This window comes from Microtus oregoni, unplaced genomic scaffold, assembly GCF_018167655.1.
Source record: "Microtus oregoni isolate MIOR12 unplaced genomic scaffold, Mior012 000004F_ref0000308, whole genome shotgun sequence".
Lineage (NCBI taxonomy): Eukaryota > Metazoa > Chordata > Mammalia > Rodentia > Cricetidae > Microtus > Microtus oregoni.
In genome coordinates, this window is record NW_024543063.1 from 35,090,001 (window position 1) to 35,105,795 (window position 15,795).

General features: G+C 46.5%; 1 protein-coding gene across 1 annotated transcript in view; it reads right to left on the minus strand.

The window, feature by feature from the left end:
- Cdh13 (cadherin 13) overlaps positions 1 to 15,795 on the minus strand; it is a 949,947-nt gene that overhangs the window by 308,888 nt on the left and 625,264 nt on the right. Inside the window, exon 6 of the mRNA XM_041650745.1 lies at positions 9,480 to 9,624. Coding sequence (XP_041506679.1) covers positions 9,480 to 9,624 — 145 coding nt within the window. The remainder of the gene's footprint in view (positions 1 to 9,479; positions 9,625 to 15,795) is intronic.

Sequence of the window (15,795 nt, forward strand, 5' to 3'; positions counted from 1 at the left end):
ACCTACAAACCTTTTTTTTTTTTTTTTTTTTTTTTTGCAAGATCAGCTAGTACACACTTTAGTCTTTGTAGGATGTATAATCTGGGTCCAATTATCTACATCAGCCAGTGGCCTGAATGCAGTCAATACATAGATAAATATGTCTGTGGTCTCATAAAACCTTACTTAAAATAAAACAAGAATGAGACAGATCTGCTTTGTATTTGCTGACTTCTGTTCACAGTGACTGTGGACTTGTCTGTCTCCTAGAATTCTCCGGACACTTCTCTCACCACTCAGGTCTTTGCTATTCCTTGGATGCTCTTCCTGGATCACCCTTCTTTCTTTCACCATCTTCAGGTTCAATGTCACCTCATCAAACTTCATGATCATCGCACCATATTAATTTTTTTTCCGTTTCACCTGTAGGGCTTACGTCATCCTTTCTGCTCATTTAATTGCTGGTTAACTTTCATCTCCCAGAAAATCGCAAGAGGTGTGTGCATTTAGGTGTACATGTGCGTGGGTGTCTAGACATATGGAGGACAATCAAGCCCACGTTGTTCTTCAGGTAGTTTGAATAATAATGTCCCTCCTAGGCTCAGATGCTTGAATACTTAGATCCCAATTGGTGGTGCTGTTTGGGCAGAGTTGGGGGCGTAGTCTTGCTGGAGGAGGAGGGGAGATGGGCTTGGAGAGTTGAAAAGTCTCCTCCTGCCATGACGAGGTGCTCTAATTTGTGCTGTGGTTCAAGATGTGAGTTCTCAGCTTCCTGTTTCTGCTGCCAAGCCTGCCGCTTGGTGCATGCCTCCATTCTGCCATCATGGACCCTAATCCCCTGGAACCATGAGAACAAATAGACTCCTTCTTCCATAAGTTACCTTGGTCATGGTGTCTTATCACAGCAGCAAAAAAGTGGTGAATATAGATTCCATCTATCTTTCTTAAGACAGGGGTCTCTCATCGGCCTGGAACTCAGTAAGCTCAGCTGTCTATCCAGCAAGCTCTGAGGATCTGCCTGTCTCCACCTACTAAGTGCTGGGATTGTAAGTGCATACCACTATGACTGTTTTTTTCCATTTTATTTTATATGAATGGATATTTGCCTACATGCATGTCTGTATATGTGCTATATGCATGTAGTGGCCATAGAGTCCAGCGGAGGTCACTGAACTGGAGTTACAGATGGTTGTGAACCATCATGTGGATGCTAGGAACTGAAACCCAGATCCTCTAGAAGAGCAGCCAGTGCTCTTAACCACTGAGTAATCTTTCCAAATGATTGTCTTTTTTTTTTTTTTTTTAAAAGCAGGTTCCATGCATCAAAATTAGGTCCTTAAGCTTGCAAGGCAAGAGCTTTGCCAACGGAGCTTTTCCCCAGCCATCTCCTCAGACTCATAAATGTCTTAAAAGCAGAGACCTAGTCTGGGTCATTTCTATGTCCTTAACACCTTCCACATGACCTGGCTTAGAGCAGTTGACCAATAGGAAGCTGCTGAAGGACTTGTCTGTAGGAACTGCTGTGAAGTCAGTGTCTCTGAAGTTATCAATAATGGATTTGATGCTCTGACTTTCCCCTGTATGTCCAGAGTCAGGCATAGAGGACAAACTCCGGGGCATTTTCTGGCACACATTGGCCCACAACAACTCAAGGACTTGTTCAGCCATCACAGAGTAGCCACAGTGACTGGAAGTTTCTGTTGGATCCATTCCTTCACATGGCTTTAGAATGATTACTATGCTTCTGAGAGTATTGATGCTTCTTTACCCAATCCGTGTTCTATTTTTTTTTATTAACCAAGTGAGTTAGATTGCAGTTTTAACTTCAAATCCTCGATGTCACAAATCCTTCCCGCCTTCAAATGTTGATGAGCGATGGAAAAGGAGTTTTTCTCTTGAGTCCAAAATAACTTCAGAAGTTTAATGAGCAGGGCTACTATATGTTTACTTTATGAAGGAAGTCATTGGCAGGAGCATTAGAGCCACGTCTCTCCAGGTCACCAGGAACTCTAAGGATTTCCTGAAGAGCATAAACATGGATGACTGGCAGAGGAGAGGCAGCATCCAGGCTGACCCAGGACCAAAGACAAGGTCAAGAGGAGCGGATGCAGGAAGCAAGGTGAGGCCTGCCTCTGAAAACCTCCAATCCCATGTGCATATTCAGTTGGTAAGAGGGTTGGTTGTACATGGAATGGAAGGGATAGGGTTCGAAGCTGTGCCTATTAGGGTGACATGCGCAATGGCTGGACACCCTTCTACAAGACCAAGGGGTCCAACCATTCCTCTGCTCTCACTAGAGCCTCTGGCAGCCTCAATGCTCCAGTGATCCAACAGGATGGAATCCTCTTACATCCAATGGTGTCCACTAGAGTGGGCTGAGTATGTAAGAGTGAAGACCCTGGAAATCACACCGAGGAGTTAATGGACTTGGCTCCGAGATTGTGAGACACATTTGTTGTCTGGGGCCACACAGAGTGAAGAGTCACCGAAGAGGTTCTATTTCCTTCTTTTTTTTTTTATAAAAAAAGATTTATTTTTATTTAAATGTATTGATGCTTTGCCTGCATGTGTGTTTGTGTGAGAGAGTCAGATGCCCTGACACTGGAGTTACAGAAAGTTGTGAGCTACGATGTGGGTGCTGGGAATTGAACCTGGCTCCTCTGGGTCATCTGGAAAAACTGCCAGCATTCTTAACTTCTGAGCTATCTCTCCAGCCCCAAGATTCTATTTCTTGAATGACCAAGAAGATTCAAGAGTGATAAAGGTTCAGATAATCACTTTTCATACCATTTATTCCTGAAATTTTGCCTTTGGGAAGTAGCCTCTGATTGGATTATACAACTCTTTGATAACATTCTTTTATGACCAACTGTACTCAAATGATATGCTCATGACATTCTTCCTGAGACTCAATCCTCTGCCAAGGCTCTGGCTGTGACTTGAGGAGACAGGCAAGCAACAGCAACTGTGACCTTCTTCCTTTACCTCAAAACCCAGGAAGAAGGCCACGCTGAGACAGCCCCATCCTGCTCCAGTGCAGATAAAGACCCCAACACAAAACCTCGCTGCTGTTGAGTAAAGTCCAGAGAAACACATAAATGAAAATTTTCATCAGTATGTATATTTGTGAAAAGAGAAACGATTATCTCCTAATTCCCGAGCTTAGCTGAGATATAGACTAAAAACCCTGTGATTACAAGAAGTGCCTAAACATGGATCAAAATGTAATAAGGCTTATCCTCCATCATGCCAATCTGATTCCCACCCTATATAAATTGCCACAAAAGTGGGTGGGGACGAGTCAGTGAACACTGGTCTGCAGAATGCTGATGAGGGCCAAGAAGAGAGCCACAGCTTTGACCAACAGGGGGCTGGCCAACTAGATGACAACATACCAGACACTGGCTGCTTGCCATAGGGACCAACTAGGCATTCACTGATTGGCAAAGGTGGACTAGAGACAGTGGCTTGCCTGTGCCTAGGTGGAGTCTCGCTTCTGTTGACCCATGTACCTGCCTTTCACTGTGTGGAGATGCCCAGAAGGAACCTAGAAGCCAGCTGATGCAGATGGTTCTCTCTACGTGGTGACTTGATGGAATGAAGTTGTTCACTTAAAGATGTTGAAAGAAAGTTTACAACTTTAAAACTTTGTATTTAAGAAAACGCTGCAAGGTGGCTGTGGCCAAATACTCTGGAAACTGTGAGATTGGCTGGGGCAGAAGATAATGAGGGAGAACATGATTTGAATGTCTGAGATACCAGTGAAGAGAAACTGCCATGGGAAAAGAGGGCACCACCAAAGAGGCTTTACTACCACCAGTCTGACTACATGGGGATTTTATACTGAGCTAGGAATTAAACAGCAGTTCCCAGCATCATAGCCATCCTTAGGCTGAGCTGGGTACCAAATAGCAACCATTAGCATCATGGCCAACTCTACTTAGTTCAAGCCGCTTTGCTGCTGAGCCAAGTTGACCTCTCAGCGTGGACAATTGCCCCAAAGGTCAACGGATAGCTGTTTCCCCCATGTCTGGCCTGGTCAGATTCCTTTTAAAATTAGACAGACCATACTGGGAAGAACCTGGGAAGAAAATGAGCAGGGGGCATCTCTCTGCTTCCATCACCTCTTGGCAGAGTCTCCCTCCGTGTAAGAAGAGGTTCAGCTGCTCCTGTGTTAAATATCCTGTCTGGCTCTGGGGTAGCACTGGCCACAATTTCAGTTCATTTTTTTTCTCCATTGCTGTTTTCTTACATGGCTGTGAATGCCAGTGGGGAAGAACAAAGTCTGCCCCCTTATTATGATGCCCCCAGAGTTTAGTATATGTTGGCGCATTTGGGATGTTTGGGGAACATATTGGAGGGGAAGTGGAAAGCAGGGAACAAGGCAGTGTGGGAGTCACGGCGTTGTCAGGAGGTCAGCTAATGATCTGGCCTTTCTACAGCATGGAGAATGGTGAGTGCAGCGCCTAGACACTGGTCCTCCTGACTCATGTGTGTCTGTGGGCCATATCCCCACCTGAAGGGAAGCTGAATGTGACCAACATGGTAGATACATGGACTGGATACAGACAGTCTTTACATAACTCGTGTCCCCTGATGCCTATCAAGGCCCATGATGGAGTGCTGTTCTGCCAGCTTCCATTTAGGGTAGCTAAGGCCAGCCCCATGAGGAGCTCCTATGTCTTGCTGGAAGGCTGCCTGAAAGCTTATATCCCAGGTTGCCTTCTTCATAGCTGATCAAAAGTCCTGGAAGCTAAAGTTCTCCTAGAGACGGTTTTCATTGCCCTTAGATGTGCAGGTTGAATGGGGGACATCTTAGTTCTCTTGTCCCTTTACGAGATTAATTCTCATGGGGGTTGATGTCTTTTCCTACCCCTTCCCCAGAGGCTTAAGCTCCACGCGCCCACCCCGACAGCCTCTCCATACCTCTTGCACTGGCTGATATCCCTCTCCTGAGCTTCCCTCCCCTGCGGTCCACACTTGCCCTTGACTCCCCCCCCCCCACCTTAGAGTATGCTAGGGGAAGCCCTGGTGGTTGCTCATGAGTCAGCCCTTTACAACAGCACTCAGAAGATCAGCAGAGACAAAACGTGTGCATTGGTGTCAGCAGGGTGCTCAGGGTCCCAGCACAGGCATCCTCTGGGGAATCCTGAGGTCCTAGCCCTGTTTTCTGCCTTGGTGAGTCTTGGGGCCTGGCTGGCTGGTGGAATGGCCACAGCCTGGATGCAGGTCCCATAAATCAACACTGTAACTATGAAAAGAACTAGAAAAGCCATCATTCTCTGCTGATGTCCCTGCATCAGGAGTGATTCCCCAGAATAATACCCTGGAGTTAGTGCTGAGCAGCTGGGAGCAGTCTCCTGTCTGTACCTGCAGATAAATACAGGTGACCTTCCTCTGTGATGGATGGATAACGATGGCAGCTGGGTACACAGGGACGTGGCACTGATGCCTGGCTCGTTGGGAGATGGATTCTCCTTCATACCAACAATGCGTCTCTTTGCTTTAACTTTGCTGAAGGGAACAATGTCAGCGCATCAAGAATAATATCAGTATTACGAGCACACCAACATCTTCTGAGCATTTGTTATGGTCTAAGTACCGGATACAACCTGCTGTCTCATTTAATCTCCACCTACAGACTCCCAACTAGCTACTGTTCCGTCCCACTCCATCTCACAGACAAGACAGTTGAGGCTTCTAGAAGGTTCAGTGACTTGCCTGTCTCACCTTGTTAAGAAACTGAATGGAAGGCATTGAACCCCATACTAAGGTATAAGGCTGCTACCAAAACCAAGTGCATTATGTATGGAGTTGGGTGTGAAATGATAGCGGTACCCCTTGTTCATCAATGATTAAAAGCCTAAGATGTTGGTGACAGGAGAGGTGACAAGAAGGGTCTCTTCAGAGCACTAGGCTCTACGAAGTTATGTAGACCACACCCCAGGCCACTGGCCCTAGGTAGATGGGCTTAGAAGAAAGTATTGATATTACTAACAAGGGTCTCAATATCTCCCCCTGTTTCCCCCAGAGCCTTCCTCAGAAGGCTCACAATAAGTCAAAAGGTTTCAGGGAGCCTAGTTTTTGATCAGGATGCCTGTTCACTTTCCATTAGGAGCTGAATTGGTCCACTGGACAGAACTGCACTAACACAAACATGCCTCCATCCAGACCTGCTTAGAGTCTAGCTCTACCATCAGAGCAGATGAGACCCACAAGCTGAGTGTCTCATGGATCTCAGGCCCATATGAGGTGCAAACATGGACGAGGACTGTTGTACACACATGCAGATTCTGTTGACCATAGACCCCCGACTGAGCTGGGGCTGGTGACTGTGATGGTTAGGTTTACTTGTCAACTTACCACAACCTAGGGCCACTTGAGAAGAGAGCCTCGGCTGGGGAAATGTCTAGATCAGGTTAGCCTGCAGACATGTCTGTGGGAGACTGTCTTGATGGCTACCGAGGTAGGAAGATGGATACTATTGCATGGTTTGGGTCCTGAACCGTGTAAGAGGGAAGAAAGCTAGCTAGCTGAAAACAAAAAACAAGCAGGCAGTATGAGAGCATTCATTCATTCATTCATTCATTCATTCATTTTTTTCTTCTCTTGACAATGGGTGTGGCCAATGGTCACAGGCTCCTGCAGCTGAGACTTCTCTGCAACATTGGACTGTAACCTGGAAATGAAGACAAATCAAGCCCCTAGCTTGCTTTTGGTCAGGATGCTTTGTCACGACAGAGGTGAAACAAGAAGAGAAACCTCTCATCAAAACAAAGCATCATCGTCCAAATTTCCCCATGGTCCTCCTGGCCTTTGGGAAGACGGTAGCCAACTCCAGAATGGTACATGTGGGGGAGCTTGCAGATCACAGCTCAGGACATGGATACTCTTTTGACTCTTGGTTTTCTCATCATCTGTGAGATGAGGATTGCTGGATCCAGCTCTCAGGGTAGGAAAAGGCTAGTGGGTGGCGCGCGGGAGGGGGATGGGGGAGTGTATTGTATCTACATCCTCCAGCACACAATGAGAACTCAGCTCAATGATGGAGAGTCCAGTGGCTGTTTATATTGTCAAGTTTATGGGACAACTGAAAATAGAGGGACTGGGACTAGAGTGATGGCTTGGTTAGTAAAGTCTTGACACACAGCCTGAAGACCTGTGCTGCATCCCCAGCGGCATGAAAATCTGGGCATGGGAGTGTATATCGGCAATCCCAGCATTGAGGAAGTGGTGGCAGGGGGATCCCAGGACTTGCTGACCAGCCAGCATAGCAGAAACTTCTGTCTCCAGGCTCAGTGAGAGACTCTGCCTCAAAAACTATAAGGTGGAGAGTGATTGAGGAATAGTCAATAAAGGACCAGGGAATTATAAACACAGGAGAAGCAATCACTTGTCTAACCAATCAGGAAACAAAGAACATACGGTATATGTAATTTGAAAGGGGTCTCAGGGGGAAGAGGGTTAGAGGAGGTTGGAACGTCACCCACCATCTCAAAACCCTGAGATTGTTCACTCTGTAAGTTTTTTACTGGGTGCTACTGAATCTCTGGAGTCATGCATTAAGAATGTCTCCTCTGCCCCCCAATATCTACCTCTTGACACCAAATCTCACCGGTTCCTTCCCATGACTGCTCTAGAGTTAAACCTAGAGTCTGCTGAAAAAAGGAAGACAGTGACCAGGACCATTCTGCACCCACAGAGGCATCCATCCCACCAGCCGTCCTAATCTTATGCATTTTACTGGATAATATCAACCACAGAGCGAAGTGTGGGCTGGTTTATGTTTCCTGGAGATGTGTCTGCCCCTAACCAAATAGCTTTGTGCATTAAGAAATTCAATGTGCATAAAGGATTCAATTTTTTCCCTGAAAATATGACAAGTATATAAAGCAATAGCACCTGAAATGCTCCTAAACTTTACGGAAGGACACGGCTGTGGGAGGAAGATTGGCCCTCATCTCATCACATACACGTACGATATAGAGATGGGGCATGCTCACAGCCCCCTGATGCACCATGGGCTTTAATGCTGGGTTCATGTTGCTTTCAGCCCATCCGTATTCCAGTCGCTCACACTCAGGGTCTGGGGACCGCACACGGGAAGAAGGAATCATTCTTTGCTGTGCTCACACTCTGGCCTCCTTAATAGCTTTCTCCATCCATCTTGCTGACCTGGTCTGCCCCTCAGCTCCTTAAAGTAGATTTCTGTAAACATCACAATCAAAGTCCAGGGACTCTCTCATCAGAAGTCCCCTCTCCATCAAAAAACAACCCCTGGAGAGGTGCCAGGAGGCTGACATGCCCTGAAGTGGTCTGACTTACCTTCACCTGCACCCTGGGGCCTTGATACCACTCCTCTACCCCATTTTTCCCCGATAACACCTTGGGAAACACACAGCGAATTTGCCTTCATCATTTGTATGAGAACACATTCAAATCTGGGAGGGGGGATGTCTGCTACTGCTCTTTCGGGGGGACGTGATGGAGACCACGGGGACCATGCTTGTGGAGCTAAAGGGAGGTTTGAGGCATCTTGCATATGATTATTCACCTGGTAGTCTGGGGAGGTTACCATGGCAACACTTCCAAAGTCTCCAGTATCTACATGTCATTGATAGATCCCATCAATTCAACAAAGGGAGAGCAGCAGCCCAAGCTGGCTCCTGGCTTCTCTATGGCTTGCTGATTGACTATTTTGCTCATTGTGTAGTCAAAACCTCAGAACCAGCACCAGGGACACCCTTAACAAGGGACTTTTATTTTTTCACCCAAATGTGTCTTAAAGCTTAAAATCAAAGCCGACTCTAACAGCGATCACTTTCTCCTTTCTTCTCCGCTTTCACAGCGTGATGCTCATAGGTGTCTTCTGCTGGACACTGGAAACTTTAATTAGGATGTTCTGGGGGCTCTAAATTCTAAGTCTTTCCCTGACAGGTTAAACATGGTGAAAGAAACAGGAGGCCCCGAGGCATCCTGGAGTCATTTTCAGGACAGTAGCTACATGTATTTCCAGAGAGAGAGAGAAAGAGAGAGGAATGTCTTGCCTTCAGCCCTTTGACTGAAGACAAAAGCGGTCTCTCCAAGAATCTTCTAAGGAAAAGGAAAAAGGTCCAGCCTGTCACACCAACATTGTTCTTCTTGAAAGGCAATTATGAAAAGGATTCACAGAGCAATTTATGTGGAGGACAGCCGTTCTCATCAAAACTCCATGGGGCGACAGTTATGCCTTCATCTCTTACACTGCGTGTGAACTATTCACACAGTGCCCAACACTAACCAGGCGTCGGAGTCCTGGATGGAGCACCACCCCTGCAGACAAGGAAATGCATTTCCATAGTTCACAGCCCCCCAGTTATGTTCTGAGTATGATGTTTCCAACTCTTGCTAGAATCCAGAGAAACATTAGTGTCGTTTCACGACAACCAGTAGGAATCCCCAAAGATGATAATGTGCCACTTTTAGGGCCATCATGTTGATGTCCAGTCAGTAAGACTTACCTGTGGGTGACCCTTCCATGACGTGGCCAATGTAAGGACCTTCCCGAAAGATGGGTCTGTTGTCGTTCTGATCGATCACGATGACTTCCAAGGGCACTGGTCCCTCCAGAGTTTTGCCACTGACATCGGTGGTCTCCACAAACAGCTGGATGAGCAAAGAGATTGGGAAAGAAACCATTATTTAAAAAAAGATATCAAAACAAAGTTCCCCACAGACAGTATGCTTTATCAGTCATTTTATAAGCCTTTGGTGATATTCGAACTCTAGTTTCCATGAGTTGTCACCAGGATGAGAACAGAAAGTAAAATGTTTACAATAAAAGGCAGAGATCACCATGTGTCACAACACCCCTTGGAAAATCCACAATTAAATCATCAAATCTGCAAAGAAATTTAAACACAGACACACACACAGACACACAGACACACACAACTGCAATTCACCCTAGTTGGGAAAGCGTGCTTACGCTGCTGGTTTTTCCAACATCATTATCCTTAAAAGGAACATTACACTAATAGAAACAATAGATGAAGCACCATGAACTGAGGGAACCCACAGCTTCAGTGGTCATGCCGAGGAGAAACTTAGGTCAATTCCACATCTAGAGGCATCCTTTGGGTAAGAGGGCTTGTGTGGGCAGGGCTCTGCTGTGACCTCAGGGGTCCTGTCCACCTTAAATAGTCAGAGACCTCACAGATCCATGAAGAGCTTCCAAAGGGAAGTCCTTCCAGATCTCAGTCAAGAAAGCAACATACGGACTCAGCGGTGTTGCTGGACTGGAAGCAGAGTACCATAGCATGGCATTCCCAGGGCATTGTTATTGCCACAGTTCCATTAGCTGTGCTGAACCAGGCCTTGGTTTCTCTCCGTAACAGCAGTAAGATTTTAGTTTTCTAATACATCCCCTTCAGAGGGGATCACCATGTACCCTGGTCATGGAGTCCCTTCACCAAGACTCTCAATTCTTTTTTTTGTTGTTATTGGTGGTGGTGAGTTTTTTTACAGATCAGTGAAGCAGACAAGATAAACATGATGATCTTACCTATGTGATTTGCAAATGTGGGTATCAGATGAAACCCAGCCTACATGGGCAAAGGGATTATTTTCTATTTTTCTTTAGTGGTATCATATCCTCTGTGTTAACACACACACACACACACACACACACACACACACACATTTGTACACATGTTCCTATATCCACTTGATTTCTTGGGCGGGTAAGTTTAGGAAAAATTCAAATGGACAAAGCCTCCTAACACTGCACTCAAATGAGGTACAATAGGAAAGAAACACTGTTTCAAAGTTGAGGTTTGGGAGACAAGGCTCAGTCAGTAACAGAGGAACCTGAATTCAGATCACCAGAACCCCATTAAACCAGAGCACAGTACCAAGTGTCTACAATCTCAACAAAGAGGAGGCAAAGGCAGGAAGCCACATCTGTGAATGCCAGGCTCACTTGGGGACTTTATGTCTTCGTTTCCTGTCACTGAGATGAATTCCACCCCCCCCCCCCGCAAGTCAACTTAGGGGAGAAAGATTTCATCTCAGCTTTCAGCCTAGGTTTCCATCCATTGTACCTGGGAAGCCACAGGTGTAGGCACTTGAGAGAGTTGGTCACAGCACACACACAATCAGGAAACTATGAATTGATGCGTGCACACTAGTGTTTAACTCACCTTCCTTACTTGTACAGTCCAGGATCCCCTTCCTGGGGAATGGTGCCACCCACAGTGTGTGGGGTGTTCTTCCCTCATCAGTTAATGTAATAAACACAATTATCCATAGATATGTCTACAAGCCAACCTGATTTAGATAATTCCTCATCGATCCTCTCTTCCCAAGCAATTCTAAGTTGTGTGGAGTTGACAGCTAAGACCAAGGATCACACACCCGGTCTCAGACAATTGATGAGAGTGGCTGAGGAAGACACACAGCATCGACCTTTGACCACCACATGTACACATGTGTGTGTCACACTCATGTACACATTCCCACATAAAACCTGACATCCTTGTGAGTTTCCCTCGCCCTTCTCACGTTAGGGCCAGACCATAGCGAGCACATACGGCCTTTCTGAAGGACACCACGGTGCTCACATTCCAGAGGGGCTGGCAGTGTCAGAAAAATCAATGCTGAGAGATGCTATTGCCTTCCGTCTCCCCTCCTGAGTGAGATGCCTCGAACACACAAACCCTCCCTCGGAAAGCTGAAACCCTGTTTGTTTCCTGTGAGTCACGTGACAGATTCGAGTGGCTGTGTTTGAGACTCAGCAACAAAGTGAGAAAGAAGAAGGCACAGGGAAGCGTCCCCACCCCCACCTACCACCTTTGCAAAGCTGCAGGGCTGAGCCCGCCTGCAGAAGAATGGACAGCTATGGACAGCTGGGCCATGGTGGGAAGCCACAACTTGGCTGCCCTAGGGAAATAATGCCAGCAGCCCTTTATGGCTTTGGCTTGCTTGAATTTTTTTTTTTTTTTTTTTTTTTGACAGAGTTTTTCTCTGCAACTCAGACTGACCTGGACTTGCCTGAATGGAATTACAGGCCTGAGTGATTATGATCACCCAAATATTACTTCGATGTTCAAGGGTTTGTCTTCAGCCTCTCTTAGGGTTGGTGTGAGTGTTTTATGTGTAAATTCATTCAGTCCAGTCTTAGCAGGCAGGGGAGGTGACCCTGAGACCCCCAAAGGCATAATAGAGGCTTTACAGGGTCATTGTCTTCCTTCTGCACCACAAGCAAGTCCTCTTGTTCCTTCCCAACCAACTACATGAGCCCTTTCAGCTCCTCCACCTCAGCATACTTGTGAGGCACAGGTGTCATAGAAAACACACCTCCCAAGCCGGGCTGCCCAGTTTCAGGTCTATTCATCTCCTCTTCAGCCTAGAGTCCATGACTATCCTTCAGTTCCTACAGACTAGTCTGCCCCTGCTTTGCCCTCTCCTGGATGGAATACTTGTCACAGCACGGAATCCCCACACATGTATGCCTCTCCATGTTGACCTCGGCCCGCTCCCAAGCACAGGGGCATGGTGGAGACGCTTGGTTAGTGAATGCCTGGATCTGAGGCCTAAGACAACATTGTTAGCATAAAGCTCTCTCCCCAAGAGGTGGTTTCTCTTTAAGAGACCGGAGTCGAAAGTGTTGGCCTCAGCTTTGGCCATCTGTCCTTTTCCCCCAACTCTGGCACAGGAGGCTGACACTCAGTCTGAGTCCAAGAGCCTGGGGCTGGTTGACAGTCTTAATTGACTGACACAAGCCCCAGTGGTAAACAATATCAAAGCATATTAAACTGACAGCTTACTTTTTTAAAGAAGGGAATTAACAATTATTTGGTGTTGCCTTTATTTATTTATTTTGGTTTTTTAAGACAGGGTTTCTCTGTATAGCCCCAGCTGTACTGGAACTCACTCTGTAGACCAGGCTAGCCTTGAACTCATAGAGAGTCGCCTGCTTCTGCCTCCCAAGGATTTGGGAGCACAGTAAGCATGCATAGTCTTGCTACTAGCACAATGAGTCTCTGTGTATTGCATAGCCCTCTGCCACAGAGCACGGGTTGGGCATGTTACCACAGCAGGCAGCTCAGCTCTGTGCCGACCCCTGTACTCCAGTGTGTGCACATGACCCCCTGCCACAGAGCACAGGCTGGGCACGTTACCACAGCAATTCAGCTCTGTGCCCCACACTACCCCCAGGGATGTTTAGCCTGGGATGTTGTTCTTTGTGAGTTGTTCATCTTTTATGAAATAGGGTCCCTCACTGGCCTCCGCCTCACTCATGTAGTTAGACTAGCTAGCTAACGTGTCAATCCCAGGGTTCTCTCCACCTCCCTAGCCCTGGGATTAAGTATATCAACAGAGCCCAGTTTTTCTATATGAGTCCTTAGATCAAATTCAGGTTCCGCATGCCTTTAGACCAGCTCTGGTGAGATAGAGGCAGGCAGATATCTGGAGGTTCGATGACAGCCTGGTTTACAGAGTGAGTTCCAGGCAAATCAGGGCTACAAGGTGAGGTCCTGTCTAAATCGAAACAAAACAACACAACAAATAGAAACAAGCGCAGGACCTCATGCTTCCAAGAGGCACCTGGCTGACTGAGCCATTTTCCCCCAGTCACAGAGCCACAGAATTTTCTTAAAAGAAGACAAAAGTTAAATTATAAACATAAAAATCAAATGACCTAAGTGGATACATGAAATGTGACACCACAAGGGTCACCCCTGAAATTTCTGGAGCGAAGATGCATTATCCCAAGGGAGACTGACAAAAAGACTGTGTGATACATGCTCCAGCTCAGAGGGGTTTGGTAGCTGGGTGCAGGGGTGTGGAGTCACCGTGTTCATGAATGCTGCTTCAGAGGGTATGGTGCGGGTTCACTAGGCTGCGAGTTATAGCCTCTGAGAGTGGAAGGAGAGGACTGGGGAAGGCCACCAGGGTAAAGTCCCCTTAAACATCTTTCCTGGTACCCAGCTCCTCTACTTCCTTCCATCTGGGGGAAAGTGAGTGTGTGTGGGGGATGTCTACTAGAGATTGTGAACCAGTAATGCCTTGATATGCGAGCCAACGACTCTTTAATTAACCAATGCCCTGTAATGACTGAGATGCTCTCTGTATGATGCATTCACAAGGCTCCCTTACAAACAAAACCCAAAGCGAACGCATAATGAAACCAAATTACAAAGCACACGCAAGTTGTTGGCTTCCGGCACAACAACAAACCGTTAACATAGTGGCCTGCATTTGGCTCATCTTCTCATCTCCCCCCATGAAAAGACACGGAATCTGACACTGTGATCTTACACACAATGAGGAACAAATCCGCTGCTACAAGGCCAAGATGAAGAGCCGGGCCTTAAAAGACAGTGTCCTTTGTAGCGTGGGCTGCCTCAAGTCCCGGAAGAGACGCTTGGATCAATGGAGTCAGAGGCACAGCGCCACGTGCAGTCAATGCCCTGGTGAGTCATTTTGAAGAGAAACGACCCAGGGAGCACGCCAGTGACCTTTTCTCAACTCTGATGATACTGATTTGCTTTGGGCAGAGTATTCAAATGAAAAACACAGACACACACAGTTAATGACTTTTTTTTTTTTTTTTGAGATGCTGTAGTACATGCCCGGGTATCAGTGAGTTGAGCACAAAGGTTTATTTCCAGTCATAATAAATGATGATCTTATACTGGCTGCAGCTCTGACACAGCGAGACTCAGTTTCCCTGTGCAGATAAGACCCTGTTGCCCCAGGGAACGTTTTCTATCTGTATCTCCTCCTTGTGGCACATTTTCCGACTAGGATGCCAGGATTGATGCCATCTGTGGACCACGTCTTTGGGAACGTCTACTTGAACGAACTCAAAGATCTTAACAAAAGTGGCCTCGTTCTTTGCCTTCTTTTGTAGCACAGTGTACTAACAAATCAGGGACCACACTAGGATCTCTGCAGGTTCATTGTGGGTGAACACAGGGACAAGGTCTGGCATCTCCAGGTAAGTCTGGAGAGAATTCTCTCTCTCTTTCCCTCTCCCTTTCTCCTCTCCCCCTCTCTCTATGTGTATGTGTGTTGCCACATAAAACCTTGATATGTGGTGGTTTCTCAAAAAATTCGGGATCAACCTACCCCTCAACCCAGCAATACCACTCTTGGGAATATACCCAAGAGAGGCCCTATCATACAACAAAAGTATATACTCAACTATGTTCATAGCAGCATTGTTTGTAATAGCCAGAACCTGGAAACAACCTAGATGCCCTTCAATGGAAGAATGGATGAAGAAAGTATGGAATATATACATATTAGAGTACTACTCAGCAGTAAAAAACAATGACTTCTTGAATTTTGCATGCAAATAGACGGAAATAGAAAACACTATCCTGAGTGAGGTAAGCCAGACCCAAAAAGAGGAACATGGGATGTACTCACTCATATTTGGTTTCTAACCATAAATAAAGGACATTGAGCCTATAATTCGTGATCCTAGAGAAGCTAAATAAGAAGGTGAACCCAAAGACAAACATATAGTCATCCTCCTGGATATTAACCTTCATCAGGCGATGAAAGGAGACAGAGACAGAGTCCCACATTGGAGCACCGGACTGAAACCCCAAGGTCCAAATCAGGAGCAGAAGGAGAGAGAGCATGAGCAAGGAACTCAGGACCGCGAGGGGGTGCACCCACACACTGAGACAATGGGGATGTTCTATCCGGAACTTACCAAGGCCAGCTGGACTGGGTCTGAAAAAAAGCATGGGATAAAACCGGACTCACTGAACATAGCGGACAATGAGGACTGCTGAGAAGTCAAGAACAATGGCACTGGGT